Source organism: Pollicipes pollicipes, unplaced genomic scaffold (assembly GCF_011947565.3).
Source record: "Pollicipes pollicipes isolate AB1234 unplaced genomic scaffold, Ppol_2.1 Scaffold_4740;HRSCAF=5597_pilon_pilon_pilon, whole genome shotgun sequence".
In the NCBI taxonomy this organism is placed as follows: domain Eukaryota; kingdom Metazoa; phylum Arthropoda; class Thecostraca; order Pollicipedomorpha; family Pollicipedidae; genus Pollicipes; species Pollicipes pollicipes.
In genome coordinates, this window is record NW_023596545.1 from 31249457 (window position 1) to 31259351 (window position 9895).

At 58.9% G+C, this 9895-nt stretch overlaps 1 protein-coding gene across 1 annotated transcript; it reads left to right on the forward strand.

The window, feature by feature from the left end:
* Positions 1-14: 14 nt before the first annotated feature.
* On the forward strand, positions 15-7760 carry LOC119098198 (armadillo repeat-containing protein 5). Its single transcript, XM_037221124.1, has 11 exons — positions 15-70; positions 1736-2086; positions 2574-2767; positions 3151-3313; positions 4270-4654; positions 5093-5204; positions 5410-5566; positions 6043-6161; positions 6543-6750; positions 7197-7254; positions 7738-7760. The coding sequence occupies exons 2-11, from the start codon at positions 1796-1798 to the stop codon at positions 7758-7760; spliced, it is 1710 nt and encodes a 569-aa protein (XP_037077019.1). The 5' UTR covers positions 15-70; positions 1736-1795.
* The last annotated feature ends 2135 nt before the right edge of the window (positions 7761-9895 follow it).

Sequence of the window (9895 nt, forward strand, 5' to 3'; positions counted from 1 at the left end):
TGTAGCAGCTGATAGGGCAAGAATCGTGTGAAATTCGGGGATTCGCTGCAGACAGGGCCATGTGCTGAAGGTGTGTAGCAAACTTGTTAGCCCGGCTGCTGCAATTGCTTTTCGCGTGACGTTCGGTCCATATTCCATACGGCGCGAATGAAACAAGTCAGGCTCATCAGGCCGGATTTTAGAGTCCTGTACAGTCCATGATTATTCAACTGTGCTGTGCGGTAGGGTGCTACCTTCGATCCAAGGTGCCGTCGGTAATTGAGAGGAAGTAGTAGGGCAAACCTAGGTAATGTTGACAGTGGTCTGCTTAGGGACGTTTTTCGCGCCTGCTTCTTCGATGGAAGGGCAGGCCAGTCATTTTTTATTTTTGCACAATCACTCCTGAAATTGTATTTTTCTCTACTTTATTTCAGCCCCTGAACAAAATGGCAGATCACAATGCTGTGGTCAGCCCCCAATCATATAGTTACTTGCAGTATTTGACAGAGGCATTGGAGCTGTTGTGAATGTATATTAGCTGTTAGTAAATAGGGGAAGTAAAACCATGCCACTGAAAACTACATATTAAGTCCATCATAATTCAGTGACAAATGAGTTCATTCAAGGTCAGCTGTTAGGTAACAACAACAATATGAAGAAATGTTTGTCACACTAAAGCATAACTAAATCATAGTATATAAACAAAAGATGGCACATTCAACAAGTGGGAATTTATGTGGCCTATCAAATACTTGCAGTTCATTTATCTGACATGCCTGGAGCCAAAAACTTATTTTATTTTATCAAAAATTGGTGTGCAAAAAGGTACTAAAAGTATAAAATACCACACACCATTCAGGACCTTTTGAAATATCACAGAGTTGGTTACTTGCCATGTGCACCACTGAGTGTGAGGATAGGCATGGAGTTTTTTGGCAGGATGACATTGCTCACAATTAAAATATGAGCTACCAAAGGAAAATAATCATTGTTATGCAATGTTCTTGGGTATGGTCATCTTTGGCTAAATTTTGCCATCACGATAGAAGTTTTCATACCCTTTATTGGATGTTTTATAAGGATAGCTGTTCTTGTGTTTGGTTGTGGAAGAGGATGGGAGTTTAAGTCCTGGCAGTGTCATTTCTTGTGGCTGGCAATGTTTTTGATGTTGGTCTTATGCAGAAGTTTTCAGTTAGCATTATTACACAGCCAGCATGTTGTGCTATACCAGGCCTAATCTCACACATATTGCAGTCAGACACCTGTGACAGTATTGAATGCCCGTGCTGTGCTCACATCTTGTGAGCTCTACATGGTGCATGGCAACTGATAGCAAGGTATATTTGGGATCTGCAGTGGCTTGATAAGGTTCATAGAAAAGTCATGAGCACAAGCTCATTTTCTAAACTCTCATGTTTTTTGGTTGTGCAAAAAATGGTCTGAACCCTCTAGGAAATATAGTGCACCCCTAATGTCACAAAAACATTAGAACTTCATTTAAACAACTCCACCAAATTGTACATGTGAGAGGAGTATGATAGACCAGTTGAGCTTGATATATTATTACTCATAGGAAAATGTGCTCTTGTAAGGCTGTAGCACTCAAACATGCTTAAGGATGTCATGACTGCTGTTCATGCTTGCCTTCATAGCAAGCATTGTTGGTGCATGCTCAACACCCAGCATGCATGTCAGTTTCCAGATCAATCACATTTTGACACATGTCATGGCCAGACCACTGTGTTTGTCCCACCAGGTGGTGTGCTTGAGCGTCGTCGCCTGGTGAGGCAAGAGCTGAGCAGCCGCCCCTGCAGCCATGGGCCGGCTTGACACCAAGGCGGCCATTGCCCGGCTGGCTGCCCAGCCGGACCGGGACCAGCTGCTGGCCACCCTGGCCGAGGTGCGACGCCGCGTGATCGCCACCAGGCCCGGCCTGGAGCGGTTCGTGGAGCTCGGCGGCCTGGCGGAGCTGACGCGGCTGCTGCGCGAGCCGCAGCCGGCGGACGTCTTCAACTTGGTGCTCAGCATACTGGGCAACTGCACCACCAGACCGGCCGGGCGACAGCACTTCGTTCGTCACGGCGGACTCCACGCTGTCCTCAATGTGGTACGGCCTGCGAACTGTGGTAGCATGCTGTCGGGAGGTGCCGGCACAGGGCACATTTATTTATTTTATTTATTCAACAGTCATGCATTCGGCACAGGCTATGAGGGAAGAAGGATGAGCATAGTTGTTTGCACCTCACATGCATTGGTAAGAAAGTCAATACATCGGGTGTGAGCATACCAGTGTTGATATAGTGGCTCGATGTGTTGAGGAGTATTTGTATTGTTTCGATGCAAGCGCATGTGGGCTGCGCCGCCACGGAAGAGAGCCAACGTCCGTGCGGCGTCGGACAGTCATGTGACGCGTCCGTGCGGCGTCGGGCAGTCGTGTGACGCGTCCGTGCGGCGTCGGGCAGTCGCGTGACGCGTCCGTGCAGCGTCGGGCAGTTGCGTGACGCGTCCGTCGGCGTCGAGCAGTCGTGTGACGCGTCCGTGTGGCGTCGGGCAGTCGCGTGACGCCTCGGCGCTACGGCCTCGCTGTGCTGCAGATCCAGATCGTGGCCGACCCGCACGTAGCCAACCGTGGCTGCCGGACACTGGCAAACCTGGCGCAAGAGCCATCGCTGTGCCGCACGCTGCACCAGGAGGACACGCTGGATGTGGTGGCGGCGCTGCTGGCGGCCGAGCCGGGTCAGGCACCACCCTCCGACCATCTACGCATCACTATATTCCGCCTGTGGAGGTGCGGCCGGGGGCTGGCCACCGCGTCAAGCCGGCCAGCGAGTCCTCGCGTCCAGGCGGGGCGTTCTCCCGTAGACGGATCCTCACTGAAGGCTCTGCGGTGGGATCCGAGATTTCCTTTGGGATCCAGGAGTATCACTGTCGGGATCTATGACGAAGTAACGCTCGGGCATGCTGTCTTGCCGTAGGCGACACATGTATAATCGGCAGGTGTTGAATGTTTCCCCACACACGCCTGGTTCGGTTCACTAAACATGCGGCAACAACTTGTGTGTCCTGGCGGCGCGCGTCCGTCGCGGCAGGAACCTGACGGCGTCGTGGCGTGCCACCCCTACTGACCCGCCGACTGCCTGCGCCTGCTGACCGGGCGATGTGTTCCGGCAGGAACATGGCGGACACGAGCAGCCACCAGCGCCGGCTGCTGCGCACCGAGTGCCTGGTGACGGTGGCGGCCGGTCTCGGCTCCGGCAACGGCCAGCTGGCGCGCGAAGCTCTCAAGACGCTGGCACACTTCGCCGACCAGGCCGCCCGCGAGACCGGTGCTCAGGTGAGCTCGCGGCCGTTTGTGGCGCCAGTGTTTTGTTCCCGTGCAGGTATGCTATCGCATCGCCCTCAGAAGCAGTCATACCCGGGCGCGGCGACGAATGGCGGCGGTGTCTATGTCTGGCCGGCAGATGCGGCCGTGTTTGCGTGTGACCGGCAGATGCAGCAGGGTTTGTGTATGACCGAGAGATGCAGCAATGTGCGTGTGATCGACGTGTGCAGTAGTGTTTGTGTGTGACCGACAGATACAGCAGTGTTTGTGTGATCGGCGGGAGCAGCAGTGTTTGTGTGTGACCGACGGATGCAAGCAGTGTTTGTGTGTGACCGACGGGTGCAGCAGTGCTTGTGTGTGATCGACAGATACAGCAGTGTTTGTGTGTGTTGGGCGCTGCATGACCTTCAGCAGTCGATACGCCCTAAAACCCCAAATCATCATTCATCATCAGCAGCAGTGTTTGTGTGATCGGCGGGTGCAGCAGTGTTTGTGTGTGACCGACGGATGCAGCAGTGTTTGTGTGTGACCGACAGATACAGCAGTGTTTGTGTGATCGGCGGGTGCAGCAGTGTTTGTGTGAGCCCGACGGGTGCAGCAGTGTTTGTGTGTGACCGACGGATGCAGCAGTGTTTGTGTGTGACCGACGGATGCAGCCGTGTTTGTGTGTGACCGACGGATGCAGCAGTGTTTGTGTGTGACCGACGGGTGTAGCAGCGTTTGTGTGTGACCGACGGGTGCAGCAGTATTTGTGTGACCTGACGGATGCAGCAGTGTTTGTGTGTGACCGACGGGTGCAGCAGTGTTTGTGTGTGACCGACGGATGCAGCAGTGTTTGTGTGTGACCGACGGATGCAGCAGTGTGTATGTGTGATCGGCGGGTGCAGCGGTGTTTGTGTGTGACCGACAGATGCAGCAGGGTGTATGTGTGACCGACGGATGCAGCAGTGTTTGTGTGTGACCGGCAGATGCAGCAGTGCAGCGAGGCGCTACCGGCGCTGCTGCGGCTGTGCGGAGCCGGCGCGTCGCCGGACCCTCAGCTGGGGTCGGCCGCGCTCCGCCTGGTGCTGGTGCTAGCCCGCGAGTCGTCGCTGCGGCCGCCGCTCGGCCAGCTGGGCTTGCTCCAGATGCTGTACGACGGCGCCCGACGGCGGGACGAGAGACCAGGCCAGGGCGGGGGCCAGGAGGCAGGCCAGGGCACAGACGAGAAGCCGGGCCAAGGTGCGGACCAGCAGCCGGACCAGGGTGCGGACCAGAAGTCGAGCCAAGTCCGGCAGCCAGCGGCCGGGACGGTACCAGATTCTGACTTAGAAGACGGCGCGTCGGAGGTGGTCAGCGTTAGCTCCCTTGCTAGTGCGTGGAGTAAGGGGCGAAAACGAGAGGCGCGGTGCACTAACGTAACGCTATGAATGTGCGCGAAGCAAAGGTCGCTGTTCCATGGTCAGTTATGTTGGGACGCGAAACGGTACGGCGGTTATGTTGCGTAAGATTGCAACGCACCCGACAACAGCCGTTTGTCGCCTCTCGGATCCCTTCGACTGCTCCCCCCTCCCCCCCCCCCCCCTCCCCCTCCTCCCCTTCTCCGGAAGGGTGGCAAAGCAAGTACTGTCATGAGCTATGCATAATCTCCGCCTGTCCTTGTGCAGTTAATGTTGCTGCTGTAATCTACTCACAGGTGTAATTTCATGGTGTCAGTGCTTTGACCACTGGCTGACAGAAGCACCACCTGTTCCATTCAGGCGCTGCCGTCACTCCAGCACGTCTGTGTGACGCACGGCGTGCATGTTTCAGACCGTAGCTGCCTGGTCAGCGCGCTGTGTCTGTTCTGCTGGGAGTCGGTGAACCGGGCGAGGCTGCGCGCGCTGGGCTGCCTGCCCTGGCTGGTGTCGCTGCTCGGCTCGGAGCGCGAGCCGGAGCCGCTCCGGCGCCGCGTGCTGCACGCCCTCTTCCAGTTCGTGTACGACGAGGACGGGCTTCGCGCAGATGAAGGCGGCCGGCCTGCTGGAGGTGTTGGTGCGCCGGCTGCAGGCGCTCGTGTCGGGCTGGCGCGACGGCTCTCCCGAGCGGGCCGAGCGGCCCAGCTCGCCGGGCACGTTCCGCGCCGACAGCCCCACCTACCAGCAGGTGGAGCGCGAGATCGCGGCCTACCTGCGCCAGGTGCGCGCCGCCGGCGAGCCGCCCGAGCGCCTGTACAAGTCGTTCAGTCCCACCGACAGCCTGGCGAGCTCGCCGCAGTGCTCGCCCGATGGCAGCCCGCCCTCGTGGGTCCGGTCCCGGCTCGCCTGCCTCGTCCTTGGCCAGCTCGCGTCTCTCGGCGTCAAGCCTCGCCCGACGGCTCGCGATTCTCGCCATTCGCGTTATCCGGAGGCTCGGAGTTCTCACCGTCAGCCTCTCCCGGAAGCTCACAATTCTCGCCGCCCGCCATGCCCGGCGGGTCCCGGCTCTCACCGGACGCTTCGCTCGGAGGCTCGCAGTTCTCACCTCCAGTCTGGCCAGGTGGGTCGCGGTGGTCGCCGCCTGCCCCGAGGAAAGGACCCCGGTACTCCCCAGCCGCCTCTCCGCCGGCCGAATCGCCCGGCGGAGCGGCCAAACGGTGCCCGAGCGCCGAGTCTGCCGACGGTGCGTCACGCTCGCCGCCGCGCTCGCCGCCCGGCAAGCGATGCCGCGGCTCGCCGGACGGCCGGCGGCGCGGCGGCGACGAGGAGACCTGGCTGCTGCTGCTGCTGTCGCGCGAGTCGCAGGCTGAGCGGCCCGACCGCCAGCTGAGCGCGCCGCCCAGCTGCGCTGCACTTCTCGACTACCTGCGCCACGCGCCGCGGCCGCAGGCGCGCGCCTCGCGCATTCTAGCACGCCTCTGCAGGTGAGAGGGAAGGCGTAGAGCAGCACTCTCCGCTCTTTGCTACTGCGCTGCAGCCACGGGATTGGCGTGAATTCAATCTGCGATGGTACTTGACGCGTCAGTTATTTTTGAGGTGGCCCGCGGCGTCATGAGAAATCTCTGTTACCGGCGACCCATTTCGTTCGCCAGCATTGCTGTATGGTTAGGAGCGCCATCGCTGTGTGCCTCAGCCCAACTGTGCCGTTAGTGACCAGAACTACTTGGCCCTGCGCCGCGCGCTCTGTCAGTGGCAAGTTCTTTGTGCTAGGGCCGCTCGCGTCGCCAGGGGTTGTACTCTGTTGCCGGCCCGGCTGGCGGCGAGTCAGGAGGCTGTGAGTGCGCCAGCGCCGCCTGTGCCGGCAGGAACCCGTCCTGCTTCCGCTCGCTGGTGAGGCAGCGGTTGGCGTGGCTGTGCGTCAGCCGACTGTCGGCGGCGCAGGCCGAACTGCCGCTGGACGCGCTGCGCGCCGTGGCCGAGACCGGGTACGGGCAGGGCGTGCTCGAGTCACTGCTGGAGCTGGGCGACGCCGAGGCCATGGCAGCCGTCACCACCCGCCGCCATCGTCGTCCGGTGAGGGGACGCCCCGGCCGGGTTTTCGTGTGCGCTGGTGCTGATGTCCACGTGAGCCGGTCATGGCAGTCGTGCGCAAGTGCTCGTTGTGCTGTTAGTCTTTCCCTAAGCTGTATTTGCTCTTTGGTGGGCTCGACATCGACGCGTTTAAGAGAAACACGTCAAGCACTGCGCATGGACTGAAGATTTCCACCGCTTTGCTTTTCGTCCCGTCGGTGTACTCCATGGTGTCGTAGTCCGGTCAGTCCCCGCTAATAGTCGGCGTCTTACAGCCTGCAGACGAGCCTGCGTCGGCTGTTACTGCGCCGGCGCGGGTCTGGAGCTGCTGCTGACCGCAGCCGGCGGCGGCGGCGAGTGGGCCGAGCCGGCCGGCCGGCGCGCTGCTGGCGCTGGGCGAGCACTTGGTGCCAGCCTGGCCAGCGGCACCGCCAGCCGCGCCACCCCAGCCGTGCCTCTACCTCGCCGACCCGGGCCCGACCGACTTGACACTGGTGCTGTCCGACGGCGAGGTGGCGGCGCGCCGGCGCCGCCGCTGGCCGCCGGCGGGCCAGTGCTGGCCGCCCTGCTGACCGGCGGCTTCCGCGAGGCCAGCAGCCGACGCGTGCCGCTGGGCGAGCTGGAGCGCGCTTGTGGCGGGCGCCGCTGGTGCACCTGGCGTACGGCTGCCGCGGCGGCTGTCGCCTGCTGGACCACTTGCCGCCACGGCTGTGGCTGCCGCTGCTGGCCGCCGCCGACCGCTTCATGCTGACCGAGCCCGCCGAGCTGCTGGGCGGCCGCGTGCTGACGGCGCGGCAGGCGGCGCCACTGGCTGCGCTGTACCGCAGCGCCCGGCAGCTGCCGCTGCAGCTGGAGGGCACCGGACGGCTGGATCTGCTGCTGGGCCGGCTGCTGGCCGCCGGGCCGCACCAGGCCGACGACGAGCTGCGCCACCTGCTGCAGGAGGAGGGCGACACGTTGCGTGCCGACCTCCGTGCCGCCGTCACGCAGCTGTTGGAGCCGGCGGCTGCTGAAGCGGCTGCCGAGGCTGGTGGCGTCCTGTGGCTGCGAGGGCGTCTCGTGCTGCCGACGGCTGGTGGCGCTGTGGCTGCGAGGCTGGTGGCGTCCTGTGGCTGCCGAGGGTTGTGTCTCGTGGCTGCGAGGCTGATGGCGTCCTGTGGCTGCTGAGGCTGTGGCGTCCTTGGCTGCCGAGACTGGTGGTGTGCTGTGGCTACCGAGACTGGTGGCGTCCTGTGGCTACCGAGACTGGCGGCGTCCTGTGGCTACCGAGACTGGCGGTGTCCTGTGGCTGCCGAGTCGGCTTCGAGGCTGATAGTGTCAGGCGCTGCTGAAGTGATGGAGGACTACCAACGGCTGCATTCCACGCGTGATTGCACTTCGTTCGCACACCTAATTGAGCCAATTGGTAGATAGTAAATGGGAATCTTCAGGATTTGTAATCGCTTGGACGCGGTATTTCTTTGGTGGCTGCATTTGTGTTCACTTACCAGACTATGCCACTAGTGTATTGAGGTTTCACATGTGTGGAATTATCTGTCTCGCTTGTGTTTTCCGTGCGTTGTGATATTGACCTGGTGTCTTGAAGAGCTGTATCATACTCAGTCTCTTGGGCTTGACGAATGGCGCACGTTCGTCGATTGTGGGCTATCGTATAAAAAGCGTTTCAATACCACGTTATTGAATGACTTGATTTCTCCTTTGCTGGGTTTGCATTGGTCGATGTGCAGGGTGTCAAAAGCGTCGTTTACGCTTGCTATTACGCTAAAAGCACTCAGGTAATCCACTCCCCTATGCATCAGAAGAGGAGACACGCCGTCGGACTTTCAGAGGATGCTGTGTGATGTTTTCCGAGGCCAGCGTATTGTTCACGCTCGTTACGGATCATAAAAGGCTGATGGTAGCGAAGCCGGGCGCAGGCTTCTACTTGGCCCAATACAATAAGCTGAAGATAACTGCATGGCCGAATATGTTCGGATAAGCGGCGTTGGCTGGGGGCATTTGCAGTTGGAAGCGGGCCAAATTTTCGGAGTGTGTCAATATGCGGTATTTGTTGCATATTGTAATTGTATAACAGCTGAAGGTGTCGCACGCGCTGTTCCCTGTGCTAGATGCCAGACGTCAGCTGGAGAGAAGGCTTGCTACAGGCACTTTGTGATGTGGCACGGTCAAAAAGGTGTATAGCAAGTCATACATCCGCCCACATTCTAAAATGATGTGTTGCTTTACGTTCATATCGTCTCAGGGCCGTTGCATAGCGCACGCGTGTGAACCAGTTGTGACGCGCTGCGGCAACACATTTAGGCATGCAAAAGCCTAGCATGCGTTGTGTGCATCCCTCCTCGGATCTCTGGGTATGAGGCATGTAAATTATGATGTTAGCGAGAATGACTGCACACCCTGTGACTGAGGACAATAAAATGTGTGCGGGGACTCGCTGTTTTCCGGCACGGAGCTCACAATGTTCAAAATGGCGGCCGGAACCTTCACCGTCGGGCGGCCGGGCCAGACCGGGTGCTGAAAAGGCAGGCATACGGGGCCAGGTTTTATTAGCAAAGGTGTATTTCACCGAAAACTTCATTTTTGAAACATTTCTAGCGGTACCTTGGTGTCGTTCCTGCGAACGGGAACCCGACGCCCGGACCAAGAGGACCACAGTTCGCGCAATGGCCTCTCGACTGATTCAAGCCGCTTCCATCGTTAAGTTGAAGTATTGGGAGGACGGTGCCGCTTTACAATAGGCGGCCACCCGTATATCGTCATCATGTGGCAAAACATCGAAGGCCCCAGGGAAAGGGTTGATGTGTTACAACGCGCGGCAGGTGTTTTCTTCTACTATTTTATCGGTGGCGGCGTTTTAAAATGCGAGGCGGTGGAAGAGAAAGGCTCCTGTAGAAGATCCGGAACAACGGCGTTCAGCGGCGTGTAGCTTCACATGAAGGTTGCAGTGGGGTGGGGGTGAGAACGGGGCCAAGCAGTAAAAGATGGCGAAACTACTCCTGAAATACGTCAACAGATGGATTTTTCTCCGGATTCAGCCTATTGTCTTCCCAAGCATGAGCAGGGAGCCCGCCCTGCCCCTTCCGATTGAAAAGAAACTTATGCTCTAACCTAACTGTTCAAACCTGACTATCCATATCTATTTCTTCCG

Excerpts from the sequence above, each read along its gene's own strand:
- LOC119098198 (XM_037221124.1), top strand. The coding sequence starts at position 1,796 with ATGGGCCGGCTTGACACCAAGGCGGCCATTGCCCGGCTGGCTGCCCAG. Across the intron at positions 2,768-3,150 it reads ACTATATTCCGCCTGTGGAG|GAACATGGCGGACACGAGCA; the intron begins GTGCGGCCGGGG and ends GTGTTCCGGCAG. Across the intron at positions 4,655-5,092 it reads CAGCGTTAGCTCCCTTGCTA|ACCGTAGCTGCCTGGTCAGC; the intron begins GTGCGTGGAGTA and ends TGCATGTTTCAG.